This window comes from Vulpes lagopus, chromosome 21, assembly GCF_018345385.1.
Source record: "Vulpes lagopus strain Blue_001 chromosome 21, ASM1834538v1, whole genome shotgun sequence".
Taxonomy (NCBI): Eukaryota; Metazoa; Chordata; class Mammalia; order Carnivora; family Canidae; genus Vulpes; species Vulpes lagopus.
Window position 1 is genome coordinate 5,336,119 of NC_054844.1, and position 16,115 is coordinate 5,352,233.

General features: G+C 48.2%; 1 protein-coding gene across 1 annotated transcript; it reads right to left on the reverse strand.

Annotated features, from left to right (window-relative positions):
- Positions 1-351: 351 nt before the first annotated feature.
- On the reverse strand, positions 352-1,338 carry LOC121480097 (keratin-associated protein 10-7-like). The gene has a single exon (XM_041736393.1). It carries the CDS (start codon positions 1,336-1,338, stop codon positions 352-354), a length of 987 nt encoding a protein of 328 aa, XP_041592327.1.
- Between the last annotated feature and the right edge of the window lie 14,777 nt (positions 1,339-16,115).

The window sequence follows — 16,115 nt, forward strand, 5'->3', positions numbered from 1 at the left end:
AGAAATTCTGGATGCTTTTAAAATGGGTCGTCTTCAGACTTGGGTTGGAAACGCTCTTGGAGGGGGTGGCAAAGGGCGCCCACTGCTCTCCCTCCAGCGCAGCCCTCCCTCCCAAGGGCAGCCCCCACCCAGGGCGGTCGTCCCTCCAGGGGCCCCTCCCTCCAGGGGCCCCTCCCTCCCTAGGGCTGTCTTCGGAGGATCCCAGTTGGGCTCTCTCTGAAGACTCTGGGACCTCTTGCTGAGCCCCAGCGCTGTCCCCGGGTGCGAAGCAGACCGGCTCCCCCCCATCCCGGCCCCCCCGCGCCCCGCCCCGCCGCGCCCCGCCCGCAGGAGGCGGCCGCCCCGCTCTCATTATGTAATGCGGCCGCCACGCCAAGCCCGGCCTTCCCGCGCCGCGTGCATTTCCGTCCGCTCTCGCCTTTCATCCGCCGAGGGCCGGGAGGGAGAGGATGTGACCTCATCCGCGTGGCATCCGAGCCCAGGGGTGCCCCGTGCTCCCCGCCGGGCCCGTCCGCGCGGGAGGGGCGCGCACGCCCGGGGGCTCGGCTGCGGGGAGGGCGCAGACGGCAGCGGAAATGGCCTTGGCGAGACGTTCACTTTCTGTGAAACGTGCCCCCCTCCCCCCCCCCTCCCCCGGCCGGGTGTGCGGAGCTGCACACACAGGCTCGGAGCTGCACACACGGGCGCGGAGCTGCACACACGGGCTCGGAGCTGCACACACCGGCTCGGAGCTGCACCACACGGGCTCGGAGCTGCACACACAGGCCCGGAGCTGCACACACGTGGCCCGGAGCTGCACACACGGGCTCGGAGCTGCACACACGGGCTCGGAGCTGCACACACCGGCTCGGAGCTGCACACACGGGCTCGGAGCAGCACACACGGGCGCGGAGCTGCACACACCAGGCTCGGAGCTGCACACACGGGCTCGGAGCTGCACACACGGGCGCGGAGCTGCACACACGGGCTCGGAGCTGCACACACCGGCTCGGAGCTGCACACACGGGCTCGGAGCTGCACACACGGGCGCGGAGCTGCACACACCGGCGCGGAGCTGCACACACGGGCTTGGAGCTGCACACACGGGCTTGGAGCTGCACACACGGGCCGGGCTGCACACACGGCCCGAGCTGCACACACGGCGCGAGCTGCACACACGGGCGCGGAGCTGCACACACAGGCCGTTGCACACACGGGCGCGGAGCTGCACACACAGGCCGTTGCACACACGGGCGCGGAGCTGTACACACCGGCTCGGAGCTGCACACACGGGCTCGCCGCCGCAGGGCTCCCGTGCCCACCGCGCACGCACACACACACACACACACACACACACATGCGCGCGACTCTAACCCCTTCGGGCCCAGGCACAATCAGGAGGCCCGAATCGAGGCGAAAGCTATCTGGAGGAAGGGTGGAAACCTTGGGAATCCCGGAGTTGCCGCGGGAGGGGGCATCAGGGCTGGGGGCCCCGTCTTCAGAGCCCCCCCCCCCCCCCCCCCCCCGGTCTATTCCGGGCTGCCAGGAGGCCGCTCATTGCTGGACCTCTCTCTTGTCTCCCGCCCCCAAAGAAAACATGCGCTCCCCTTCTGAGGATGCCTGGATTTTCTCTCTATATATTGGAGCTTAAATCCCTTGGGGTCTTCAGGGTTTCCAGCCTTCCGGAATTCTTGGCTTAAATACAAGTACCTCACGGGAGAGTCACACAGGGGCGAGCACACACACGCACTCAGAGAAACACACTTCTGAGGGAACAGGACAGGAGCAAATGTATGAAGGCGTGGGGCTTAAAAGGAGCAGGGGGCAATGTCCCTCTCCCTCTCCAAATCATTCCTTAACCCACAGCACTGAGCCAGGTTGGTACCCTCAGGCTGAGTGCCAATCCCTAAGCTTGGTTTGCAGGGATGGCTGGATGTGCTGCTCCTTCCCTGCTCCTCCTTAGAACCCCGACAAAGGTGGGGCTCCCATCTGGGCCCCCTGCCTTGTGGGATTCCCCCCACACCACCAAGTTTGCAGAGACAGCTTTACTGCTAGGTATGTTTCCTGCAAGTTAGTAACCCAACCACAATTAATACAAAATTAATACAAAATACAGCCGAAGTTGCTGATCCCCATCTCAAAAGCTTCCCACATGTCTTCTTGGCACACACCACATGCCTGCCACCTCTGCCACAATTCACCTCTTGGACTCTTAAACCCTTCAGGTCTTTATCAGGGAAGTTTCATTCAACCCCTCTACCTAGAGTTGCCTCCCCACACTGCCCTCTTGTTTCCTATATTGCCGTGCTTATTTTCTCCCAAAAACCTGTCATTGTTTGATCTTATGGACTTATTTCTTGTTTATTATCTGAGCAGCACCATTACCTCCTCCACTCGGTCTCCAAGAGTGTGAGCTCCACAAATGAAAGGCTCCTGGCAGTCTCACTTAGCATTTGTACAGCCCCAGAAGGGGCTCCAACACCCCTAAAAGTTACAGATTTATTGAATAAGAGAAAGAAGGGAGAAATATTAGGTGTCCCTCTGAATCCCTCTTTGTTAAAGTGTTTCACATTAAATTACTATTTATAATGTATTAACATGTATATTAACATATAACATTTTATAAAAATTATAAACATTGTATTAAAAATATATGATTAGGGGCAGCCCCAGGTGGCTCAGCGGTTTAGCGCCGCCTTCAGCCCAGGGCATGATCCTGGAGTCCTGGGATCAAGTCCCACATCAGGGCTCCCTGCATGGAGCCTGCTTCTCCCTCTGCTGTGTCTCTGCCTCTGTGTGTGTGTGTGTGTGTGTGTGTGTGTCTAATAAATAAATAAATAAAATCTTTAAAAAATAAAAATGAAAATATATGATTATATATATAATATGTAAATATACCACATATAATTACCAGTGTCTGCCTTCTGTATCAGACTGTGAGCTACCTGAGGGTGTTAACACTGTCTGAGCCCTCTCTAGAGGGCCCAGCATCCACCAGAGCTCCTCACAGAAAGTACTCAAGAGTTTATTGAACTGTGTTTGCTGTGTGATGAGAAGCAAAACATTATATATTATCAGGAGGAAAGGGATCAATCTTACATGTGTAAAGCTCTTGAGAGCCTACTAAGTTCTCCCAAGTCCATTTCATTCCCACTGCTTGAAAAAGTAAGCATGGAATAGCACTCTCTTACTTTAGAAAAGAGCAAACTGACTCTCAAAAGGTTGAATGATTTGTCCAGGGCAAGCATTGGTAAGAAAGGAGCATGGAAATCTCCGGCAATACTTGTGGAATTGCCTACTTCTTCTTTCGGTTCTATTAGATATGCTTTATGTATTTGGAAACCCATAGAATTAGGGTAGGCTCATGCTTCCTCCCCTCATGGCCATCCTTCCAAGCTTTCCATTGTGGTGGGTTTGCCCATCCTACAAGATGCAGTGCATACATCATTTCCTCTTAGTACCTTTTCCTTGATTGCTTTTTTTTTTAAGATTTTATTTATTTATTAGAGACAGAGAGAGAGAGAGAGAGAGAGAGAGAGAGAGAGGCAGAGACACAGGCAGAGGGAGAAGCAGGCTCCATGGATTATGTCCCCTAAAATGATATGTTCAAGTCTTAACCCCAAATATTTATGAATATGATCTTATTTGGAAATAGAGTCTTTGTAGATATAATTAAGATCCTGAGATGAAATAATTCCCAATTTACAGTACTTCCTAAATCCAATGACTGGTGTCCTTATAAGAAAGAGAAGAAGTTAAAAAAAGAAAAAAGAAAAGAAAGAAAGAAAGAAAGAAAGAAAGAAAGAAAGAAGAAAGAAAGAAAGAAAGAAAGAAAGAAAGAAAGAAAGAAAGAAAGAAAGAAAGAAAAGAAGTTTTGAGACACAGACACCAAGGAAGAAATACAGGGAAGAAGGCATGTGAAGATGGAGGCAGAGGCATAATGCCACAAATCAAGAAACACCAGAAGACACTGGAAGAAGCAAGGAAAGATTCTCTCCTAGAGCCTTCAGAGGGAGTGTGGCCCTGCCAAAGCTTTGATTTCAGCCTTGTGACCTCCAGAACTGGGAGAGAATAAATTTCTATCGGTTTAAACCAATCAGCTTGTAGTAATTTGTTATGGTAGCCTTAGGAAACTAATACAGGGGGCCAAACATACAACACTCCCCTTTCCCTGCCCTAGTTCTAAACCAAGAGATTAAATATTACACTCAAACAAACAGATATCAGAATGACTGCTGATAAAGCCATACTGGACGGCAGGATTTAAATCATGCCAAATTAGCCTACTAATAACAGCCTAAGAATTGAATTTACTACTCTACACGACGGATCTCCCTAGCAGGGGCTAGAATCTGCCCTAAAATGCTTACTATTTAGCCAAGAACAAGAAAGATCAGATTTATCCAAAAGACGTTCAATATTTGTTTAAAGGTGCAAGATGCTTCCTGGGGGGATGCAGTAAAGGTACTGTCCATCAGAGAAAGACAAATATGTGCGATCACACTTATATGTGGAATCTGAAAAAGCCAAACTCACAGAAATACAATAAAGTAGTGATTACTGGGGACTGGTGGGTGAGGGAAGTGGGAGATGTTGGTCAAAGAATACAAAGTTTCTAGTTACATGATAAATAATTTCCAAGAATCTAATGTACAGCATGGCAATGATAGTTGATAATACTGTATTATATATTTGAAAGTTGCGAAGAGAGTAAATATGAAAAGTTTTCACTATACACACACAAATGATTAATTCTGTGGCATGATAGAAATGTTAACTAATGCTACAGTGGAAATTTGTTTTGCAGCATATGAGTATCAAATCATGATGAACACGCGAAACTTCCACACTGTTGTATGTCAACTATATGTCAATAAAACTAGGGTGGGGAAGAGCTGTCCATCACTCTGAATAATTCAGCTCTGGCCCCATACTTGCACACCCCCACCAGGAAGAGCTGAGTACAAGAGTCTTCTCTTATCCACTTGGGATACATTCCAAGCCCCCTAGTACTAAGCCCCACATATACCATGGTTTTTCTCCTATATACACATACCTGGGATAGAGTTTAATTTATAAATTAGGCACAGCAAGAGACCCATAGCAATAACTAATAATAAAACAGAATAATTATAATAATATGCTGCAATAAAAGTGATATGAATGTGGTCTCTCTCTGTCAAAGTATCTTACTGTACTGTCCTTACTTACCCTTTTTCCTCTTGTGATGATGTGAGAGACGAGACACCACCAACCTGGTGAGACAAGTGAGGTGAATGACATAGGTACTGTGCCCTGGTGTTAGGCTGTCAAAAGGATGATCATCTGCTTCTGGATGGCAGTTGACCAAAACTGCAAAATGCACAAATGTGGACAATGGGGAGACTAATCTCATCAACAACACCTTCCATGAAGGCAGATTAGAGGCTGCTAGTTGCTACTTGGGCTTTGAGTATATCTTTTGAGCTTTTACCTACACAAATATCCACCAAGTGGCTCATCAAAGTATTCTCACCACATATATTACTGTGCCTATGACGTGTCATCGCTAAAAAAAAAAAAAAAAAAAAAAGTTTTGTTACTTGTTACTAATGTTGGAACACCCATTACAGAGTATCGTCCCTTACTGGGGCTTGCCTGGCCTGTCCCCAGGACTGCTCTGCTAAGGAAACCAGTGGAGAGATACTCTCTTTAAAATGATTCAATCTCGTTGTCACTCTGTAGGACAGAGAATGGGCTGGATATAAGTTCCTGTCTGGAAGGCTTACTGTGACAACAATGTCTACTCTCAATAATATCAAAGTAATCAGATGCAAAAATAAATGTGACAAGTAGCAGGTTAAGGTCCCCTTTGGCTAAGGCCCTCCAAGGGGTCTATCACTCTCCCCCGTGGGTGTTCTTGCTGCCAGACATGGTACTCCACCCTGGACCACACAGCAGTGCATGTTCCAAAATCGTTTTCCCCTCTTTCGACTGCACCCCACCTCTCCTCTCAGCTGATTGTCTGGGCAATGCCTGGGAGACAGTTCATCCCCTCTGACGTGCAGTGTTGGTGACCGCACGCATTGTCCCTCTCCGCGATATGTGAATTTTGAAAGAAGGCAACTGATGACAGTGAGGCCTGACATCAAAGGAATGAAAGTGTAATGTCACCATTGTAGCCCGTGAGAGTAGTCAGATCTCCGTATAGCCCTCAAATAATGTTCTGCGGGTGAGCATCAACTCTGTCGGGCCTAAAACAGAGGCTGCTCAGTGCATGTGTCATTGTAAGATGAGGTCACCGTAGGAAGTCCTACTTTCCCTCACTAGGACACACGATGGGATGCAGGAGAGAGAAGGCATGACACCAGAGAGGCGGGCGGAGTCCCAGCACTGCGTAAGAGGGAACTGGGACTCTCTCCTGTGGGTGAGGGCAAGTAACCTGGTCCCACTGGCATTTTAGCAAACTACTCCACAGCCGTGTAGAGAACGGGTAGGGCAGAGCTAGCAAGCCCGGCTGGAAAGTCGCCGTGCGGAGGACATGAAAGGTCATGGGACTTGGAGCTCAGGCCAAACTGGTGTAGACGGAGCGGAGGGGAAGGATGTAAGAACACCAGAGAGAGGGCAGCCCGGGGGGCAGCAGGTTAGCGCCGCCTTCGGCCCAGGGCGTGTTCCTGGGAAACGGATCGAGTCCCGCATCGGGCTCCCTGCATGGGGCCTGCTTCTCCCTCTGCCTGTGTCTCTGCATCTCTCTGTGTGTCTTGTGAATAAATAAATAAAATCTTTAAAAGAAGAAGAAGAACAACAACAACAACGACGACACCAGAGATCGAAAAGAAGGGGCCGCAGTGACGGCCACCCCTCCATGGCTGGGTGCCTTCTCCCACCTCTCCTGCCTCCGTGTTGTCTCCGTCCACAAACACAGGCGCTGTCTCGTTCCTGTGCATTAAAACCTCAGGGGGCGTCAAGTGCCCCCCCTTTCTGTTTCATACATGTATTTGTCAAGGACAAAACTCAGTCTTACAAATGGGATATCTGGGCCAACGATAGGATGTTCAAACAAATTGCAGAGTGGCTCCGGACTGATAGTGACTTCCTTTGAATGACCCCTTCTGCCCCACAGTAGCCAAGGCTGTGTTCTGAGGGACAGTCCTGTGAGAACAAAGCCCAGAGAGCCTCAGTGGGGGATACAACAGGTGCCACCTTCATCTTTCATCCACGCAACTTGTCATTTCTTCCCCCCCCCCTCTAAAATTCAGAAATGACAATGTTGCTAAAAGGGTTCCCCAAATGGAGAAATGACAGCGAGCTCTTTCTGACAGAAGGCTGTCTGATTTGGCTGATGGGTGATCCATTAAATGTTTTCCACAAGGTGAGTCAGATTGATCTGTGCTACTGGGGTTCTGATGAAAATAGATGTAAAGCAAGTGACAAAATAAAAGCATTTTAACTCTAAGATGTATTTATTGGCAAAGACAACCAAAGTTAACCAATATTTCCATTTCCCGAAGCTCTCTGAGTTTATCTGGTTGAACAAGCTGCCTTTAAGTGAAAGAATAACAGGTATAATTTACAGTCATTGAACATGTTGGGGTAAAGCTGTAGTTGAATTCCCAGAAGTCCAAAAAGATGACACTAGTATCTGAATAACAAATCCACTCAGAAGCCAAATGGCTTTTATTTAATTGTTTTCAACAAATTGGTGGGGGACATAAATTATCAGCTGATAAATCATCAACTAACAAAACATAGTTTTGATGACACATCACTATGTGATGTTTGGGCAAATAACTTGGAACTCATTTGAAGGACTGAATGACTCTGCCATAATAAAACTTCTTCCCTTGTCATCTACTTTTTATGTGAACAGAATGTCCATAAAAGTGAAACATCAGAATGGAATAGATGTTGAATCACGTAATACTCATCCTCAGATACGTGGGTTAATTGAGAATAGAAATTTCCAATTAAGTACCAATAAAACTATACCATTTCTGTAATTATTTTTGTAATAATTACAAAAATATGTCGATTATGTAAAGTCGGAGAGAAAATTTCATTTCAACCTACATACATACTTTTGTGGTAGAGAAACAGAACAGGATGATCAATGAAAACTATTCAGCCATAAAAATAGTCGTGTCCAGATAAAATTCTGTGGGGCTCAAGGAGAAAAGAGAACTAGGTAGACCTTTTGACCTTTAAAATTTATAAATGTATTTTTTAAATGAATGATGACCTGGGTCAAGTAGCTTGATTCTATGTGCTACATTTTTAAGTGATGCAACCAGGTATATGTTAAAATGTCAATGAAATGCCAATAGGACAAGAGTTTCAAGATTGACAACTATTTTTAAAAAAAGATTGACAACTACTTAAAGTTAGAATGAGAAATTCTGGATGCTTTTAAAATGGGTCGTCTTCAGACTTGGGTTGGAAACGCTCTTGGAGGGGGTGGCAAAGGGCGCCCACTGCTCTCCCTCCAGCGCAGCCCTCCCTCCCAAGGGCAGCCCCCACCCAGGGCGGTCGTCCCTCCAGGGGCCCCTCCCTCCAGGGGCCCCTCCCTCCCTAGGGCTGTCTTCGGAGGATCCCAGTTGGGCTCTCTCTGAAGACTCTGGGACCTCTTGCTGAGCCCCAGCGCTGTCCCCGGGTGCGAAGCAGACCGGCTCCCCCCCATCCCGGCCCCCCCGCGCCCCGCCCCGCCGCGCCCCGCCCGCAGGAGGCGGCCGCCCCGCTCTCATTATGTAATGCGGCCGCCACGCCAAGCCCGGCCTTCCCGCGCCGCGTGCATTTCCGTCCGCTCTCGCCTTTCATCCGCCGAGGGCCGGGAGGGAGAGGATGTGACCTCATCCGCGTGGCATCCGAGCCCAGGGGTGCCCCGTGCTCCCCGCCGGGCCCGTCCGCGCGGGAGGGGCGCGCACGCCCGGGGGCTCGGCTGCGGGGAGGGCGCAGACGGCAGCGGAAATGGCCTTGGCGAGACGTTCACTTTCTGTGAAACGTGCCCCCCTCCCCCCCCCTCCCCCGGCCGGGTGTGCGGAGCTGCACACACAGGCTCGGAGCTGCACACACGGGCGCGGAGCTGCACACACGGGCTCGGAGCTGCACACACCGGCTCGGAGCTGCACACACGGGCTCGGAGCTGCACACACGGGCCCGGAGCTGCACACACGGGCCCGGAGCTGCACACACGGGCTCGGAGCTGCACACACGGGCTCGGAGCTGCACACACCGGCTCGGAGCTGCACACACGGGCTCGGAGCTGCACACACGGGCGCGGAGCTGCACACACCGGCTCGGAGCTGCACACACGGGCTCGGAGCTGCACACACGGGCGCGGAGCTGCACACACGGGCTCGGAGCTGCACACACCGGCTCGGAGCTGCACACACGGGCTCGGAGCTGCACACACGGGCGCGGAGCTGCACACACCGGCGCGGAGCTGCACACACCGGCTCGGAGCTGCACACACGGGCTTGGAGCTGCACACACGGGCCCGGAGCTGCACACACGGGCCCGGAGCTGCACACATGGGCTCGGAGCTGCACACACGGGCGCGGAGCTGCACACACAGGCCGTTGCACACACGGGCGCGGAGCTGCACACACAGGCCGTTGCACACACGGGCGCGGAGCTGTACACACCGGCTCGGAGCTGCACACACGGGCTCGCCGCCGCAGGGCTCCCGTGCCCACCGCGCACGCACACACACACACACACACACACACACATGCGCGCGACTCTAACCCCTTCGGGCCCAGGCACAATCAGGAGGCCCGAATCGAGGCGAAAGCTATCTGGAGGAAGGGTGGAAACCTTGGGAATCCCGGAGTTGCCGCGGGAGGGGGCATCAGGGCTGGGGGCCCCGTCTTCAGAGCCCCCCCCCCCCCCCCCCGGTCTATTCCGGGCTGCCAGGAGGCCGCTCATTGCTGGACCTCTCTCTTGTCTCCCGCCCCCAAAGAAAACATGCGCTCCCCTTCTGAGGATGCCTGGATTTTCTCTCTATATATTGGAGCTTAAATCCCTTGGGGTCTTCAGGGTTTCCAGCCTTCCGGAATTCTTGGCTTAAATACAAGTACCTCACGGGAGAGTCACACAGGGGCGAGCACACACACGCACTCAGAGAAACACACTTCTGAGGGAACAGGACAGGAGCAAATGTATGAAGGCGTGGGGCTTAAAAGGAGCAGGGGGCAATGTCCCTCTCCCTCTCCAAATCATTCCTTAACCCACAGCACTGAGCCAGGGTTGGTACCCTCAGGCTGAGTGCCAATCCCTAAGCTTGGTTTGCAGGGATGGCTGGATGTGCTGCTCCTTCCCTGCTCCTCCTTAGAACCCCGACAAAGGTGGGGCTCCCATCTGGGCCCCCTGCCTTGTGGGATTCCCCCCACACCACCAAGTTTGCAGAGACAGCTTTACTGCTAGGTATGTTTCCTGCAAGTTAGTAACCCAACCACAATTAATACAAAATTAATACAAAATACAGCCGAAGTTGCTGATCCCCATCTCAAAAGCTTCCCACATGTCTTCTTGGCACACACCACATGCCTGCCACCTCTGCCACAATTCACCTCTTGGACTCTTAAACCCTTCAGGTCTTTATCAGGGAAGTTTCATTCAACCCCTCTACCTAGAGTTGCCTCCCCACACTGCCCTCTTGTTTCCTATATTGCCGTGCTTATTTTCTCCCAAAAACCTGTCATTGTTTGATCTTATGGACTTATTTCTTGTTTATTATCTGAGCAGCACCATTACCTCCTCCACTCGGTCTCCAAGAGTGTGAGCTCCACAAATGAAAGGCTCCTGGCAGTCTCACTTAGCATTTGTACAGCCCCAGAAGGGGCTCCAACACCCCTAAAAGTTACAGATTTATTGAATAAGAGAAAGAAGGGAGAAATATTAGGTGTCCCTCTGAATCCCTCTTTGTTAAAGTGTTTCACATTAAATTACTATTTATAATGTATTAACATGTATATTAACATATAACATTTTATAAAAATTATAAACATTGTATTAAAAATATATGATTAGGGGCAGCCCAGGTGGCTCAGCGGTTTAGCGCCGCCTTCAGCCCAGGGCATGATCCTGGAGTCCTGGGATCAAGTCCCACATCGGGCTCCCTGCATGGAGCCTGCTTCTCCCTCTGCTGTGTCTCTGCCTCTGTGTGTGTGTGTGTGTGTGTGTGTGTGTGTCTAATAAATAAATAAATAAAATCTTTAAAAAATAAAAATGAAAATATATGATTATATATATAATATGTAAATATACCACATATAATTACCAGTGTCTGCCTTCTGTATCAGACTGTGAGCTACCTGAGGGTGTTAACACTGTCTGAGCCCTCTCTAGAGGGCCCAGCATCCACCAGAGCTCCTCACAGAAAGTACTCAAGAGTTTATTGAACTGTGTTTGCTGTGTGATGAGAAGCAAAACATTATATATTATCAGGAGGAAAGGGATCAATCTTACATGTGTAAAGCTCTTGAGAGCCTACTAAGTTCTCCCAAGTCCATTTCATTCCCACTGCTTGAAAAAGTAAGCATGGAATAGCACTCTCTTACTTTAGAAAAGAGCAAACTGACTCTCAAAAGGTTGAATGATTTGTCCAGGGCAAGCATTGGTAAGAAAGGAGCATGGAAATCTCCGGCAATACTTGTGGAATTGCCTACTTCTTCTTTCGGTTCTATTAGATATGCTTTATGTATTTGGAAACCCATAGAATTAGGGTAGGCTCATGCTTCCTCCCCTCATGGCCATCCTTCCAAGCTTTCCATTGTGGTGGGTTTGCCCATCCTACAAGATGCAGTGCATACATCATTTCCTCTTAGTACCTTTTCCTTGATTGCTTTTTTTTTTAAGATTTTATTTATTTATTAGAGACAGAGAGAGAGAGAGAGAGAGAGAGAGAGAGAGGCAGAGACACAGGCAGAGGGAGAAGCAGGCTCCATGCAGGGATCCCAAGGTGGTACTCAATCCCGGGTCTCCAGGATCATGCCCTGGGCTGAAGGCGGCGCTAAACCGCTAAGCCACCGAGGTTGTCCTTTTCCTTGATTTTTTAAGCAGAAATCAGCACTTCCACAACTGTATTTCTGTTTTATGCACAATTTATCATAGCTCTTTTTTTTTTTTTTTAGATTTTATTTATTTATTCGTGAGAGACACACACAGAGAGAGAAAGACAGGGACACAGGCAGAGGGAGAAGCAGGCCCCATGCAGGAAGCCCGACATGGGACTTGATCCCAAGTCTCCAGAATCAGGTCCTGTGCTGAAGGCGGCGCTAAACCGCTGAGCCACCTGGGCTGCCCTATCATAGCTCTTAATGCCTTCCCTCCAGTTACTTGCATTTGTGCATGTTAACTTAGTACTCTGACTAAACCTCATGCAGGTAAGAGGGAGTGGAAGCACTCGTGCCCCATCTAAAGGGAGAGCTGTACTCAGCTCCAACATATATGCAAGAATGGTGGGCGGAGGGGTATTAATGTATATTCCAATTTTTTAAAAGAATCTGGAAACCTGGACTTTTAAGAGAAATTCTCTGATTTTTAATGTTGGCTCAACTTAAAAAAAAAATACTGTGTGTGCCAAATAAAACACACCTGTGGGTTTTAATGGGCCAATGAGTAGCCAATCTGGGAACACTGGTTAGAATGTATATAAAGTGTGAGGCTGGACATGGCTAGTAATGAGCAAAAGTAGAGGTTGAAGCATGAGAAAAGTTCTAAGGCCGCCTGCGGAGACAAAATGGGGATGAAAGACCATTGAAGGGCTTTAATCTATGACCAGGTTTATATTTTAGGAGGACTATTCTGGCAGCAATATGGAGAATCAATGGAAAAGAACCAGCAGTGTTAAGGAGGAAGATCAGTTTTTAGAAAATGGTTGTGATAACACAGGTGAACAGTGTGGCTTGGTCTTAGGTGGCGGCACTGGAGAAGGATAGAAATGGAAGCATTTGGAAAATATTCTGGATCTAGAATCACAGGATTTTCTGTCTGATTGGCTGTGAAGGATGAGGAAAAAAAGAACAGGCAAGAGTGATGTGTAGGTTTCTGGCTTAGACACCCAGGTGGTGTTAGTGTCACATAGCAAGAGAGAAACACAAAACGGGGAGTGGGTTTGGGAGAAAGGTGAGTTCCATTTTGAACATGCTGAATTTAAATTTCCAGAGATAGCTCCAAATGAAAATTTTAGTGGACAATTGGATTTCAATGAAAGAAATCTGTGTTTAACATGTAGATTTTGGAGTTACTGGCAGGTTATTATAAAGCCATGAGGAAGTGTGCGCAGAGAGCAGGAAAGAGCCCAAGACAGAGCCCATTCTGTGGACAAGTTTGAGTAATTGCACATAGATCAAAACAAACAAACAGAAAAGGAGAAAAACAGTCTAGTGTTGGAGGTGTTCTCATGGGAGCCAGGGAGAGAAGTGTTTCCAGGAGCAAATGGACAGCTGTGTCAGATGTCGTAGATATGTCAAATAAAAAGAGAACTAGAAAGTGTCCATAGAATTAGTGACATGGAGGTCCAGAGTGATCTTGGGGATGAAAGTTTCACTGAAATGATTGGGATGAAACCCACCTTATAAGGCACTCAGAAGTAAATGAGACATGAAAAAATGGGTCCAATGAATTTAGACATCTCTTTCAAAAATGTTGGCTGTGAAGGGAGAGAGGAACAAGAGGAGAGTGGAGGATCAAGGGAAGGTTTTTATATAGAAGAAAGAGTTGAAAAATAATTAAAAATAAAAAATAAAAAAAGAAGAAAGAGTTGAACATATTTTACTATTTATGAGAAATCTTTAGAGGGGAAGAAAGAAGTTGAAGGAACAAGAGGGAAGAAAAATCATCAGTAGTTCCAATGTGGCTAAGAAGGCAGGAAAGATGGACTTCTGAGCAAATGGGGAGAGGTCACTTTAGACCCATGATGAAAGGAGGAGAGTTGCGGGCTCAGTGTCCATAGTGAGTTCCATTTGAGGGCTGCTTCTTTTTCCTTATCAAATCAGAGTTAGGGTGGAAGTGGAAGCTTTGCGAGAGTCAAAGGAAAGTGAATAATCTTTGGGGACATCTGGAAACAAAGTAAAAGACTTGCCTTAGTTCCTACATTTGGTAAGTCTGGGATTATCTGTGTGTTCTAGTGATTCCTCTTTTGTGCAAAGAGCAATTGGATTTCTCACCAGTGGTCCACAGCATTGGTATTCCTTCCCATAACTTGCAGAAAATGTTCTGGACTGGGGCCAGGAGGTCTGAGGAGCATCCCAGCCCCACCACTTACTAACCTGGACGTAGGGTAAAAACACCAGGGCATGAAAAGAGAGGTCATGTTTGGTTACTATATGCCCAAGCCAACTGTTCCCAATTTACAACCACACCATCTTCAGTTCCTTATCCTGAGTACTCAGCCCCCATCTCTTCCTCTTAGTTCCAATCTCTAGCATTTTGCCCAGAACTTTAGTGTTCAATCTCCAGGTGATAACCACTCCTAAATACCCAATATAAGTACTTCCCTATTTTCCACGCCCAAATCTTTCATTTCCAAGAGTTGGCTCCATTCTGCTAATTCACCCCCTCTCAACAACTTTAGAAAGAAAATAAGGAGATATTCTCCTCTGGCCTCCTCCTTTTAAACCCAGTCAGGCAGCAAAGTCTAGGGGACAGCACAAGAGTGAGGCAACATTGGGACCCAGGCCCAAGGCCATGCTGCATGCTGAGTGGTCCCAGAGATTCTTCTCTCTGATCTTTCACATTTGAATTAAGACTTTGTTCTTCAGAGGCTGGTGCAAACCTGCTGCGAAGGTGACATCATTCTCTGGCCTTTAAAAGAGCAAAACTGGAACTCCTAGGTGGCTCAATGGCTCAGCGGTTGAGTGCCTGCCTTTGGCCCAGGGCATGATCCTGGAGACCCGGGATCAAATCCTCTCTCTGCCTGCGTCTCTGCCTCTCTGTGTGTGTGTCTCTTATGAATAAATAAATCAAATCTTTCAAAAACAAACAAACAAAAAAGCCAACACCTAAATGATTCTAGCTACTTGAACAACTTAACCTGTAGCTCACTGCCTTGCAGTAAAGAAATCTTGGCCCCTCTATCTCTTGCTAAAGTGAAAACCTTTTTTTTTTTTTTTAATCCTCTCTCTGTGTACAGAGAAGGTTCCTTTGGCCTTTACCTTGAGTTTAATGATTTGTCTCACACTTCAGCTTTCTATTCTCCTATTTGCCCAAGGCCCCTTTGTATTTTGTTTTGATCCACCAACAGTAATAATACCATCATGTAACAAAATGGAAAAACCTGGATTTTCCAGAATTTCTTCTAGGAAGGAAACATATTTTTTGATAGGTGCTTGGGCCTGTGAGTAAAACCGTGGGTAGAACTGCTTGGCACAGGTCTAAGGAAGAATTTGCTCTTGTCCATCACTCTGAGCAGATGAAGGGAAAGAAGGAGAGAAGAGATGAAGTTTTCCCCTATCTCCAAATCCTCATTAAAAATACCTCACTCAAAAAATATTTGGGCCCAGGGACACCTAGGTGGCTCAGTGATTGAGCATCTTCCTTTGGCTCAGGTCATGATCCTGGGGTCCTGGGATCAAGTCCCACATCCCTCCGGGAGCCTGCTTCTCCTTCTGCCTATGTCTCTGCCTCTCTCTCCGCCTCTTTCTTTGTGTCTCTCATGAATAAATAAAATCTTTATTAAAAAAAAATATTTGGGTCTGACCAGATATTTTTATGGCAATACTGAAGGAGCAGAGACACTAGATTGATAAAGCAGAGAAATATAACCAATATCAAGATTCTAGAGGAAGTCATTAGTTATCTATTGCATAATAAGTTACCCTAAAATTTAGTGATTTAAAACAGCACATTCTTTATTATCTCCTGTTTTCTAGGAGCCAGGATCCCGGCCTGGCTCGACTGAGTCCTCTATCTCAGGGTCTCTTACAATCAAGTTGCCATAGAGGTGTCGTCCAAAGCTAGGGTGTCATCCACAAGGTCGCCTGGGGAAAGATACTCCTGCGAACTCACACAATTGTTGCCAGTCTTCAGCCCCTCTCTGGTTGTGGATTAGAGGCTACTCCCGGTTCCTTGCCACGGGGGCCTCTCCAACATGGTAACTTGACATGCACAGAACCACGACAAGGGAGTGGAGTCTAATAGCAAGGCAGAAGTCACGA

Excerpts from the sequence above, each read along its gene's own strand:
- LOC121480097 (XM_041736393.1), bottom strand. The coding sequence starts at position 1,338 with ATGTGTGTGTGTGTGTGTGTGTGTGTGTGCGTGCGCGGTGGGCACGGG.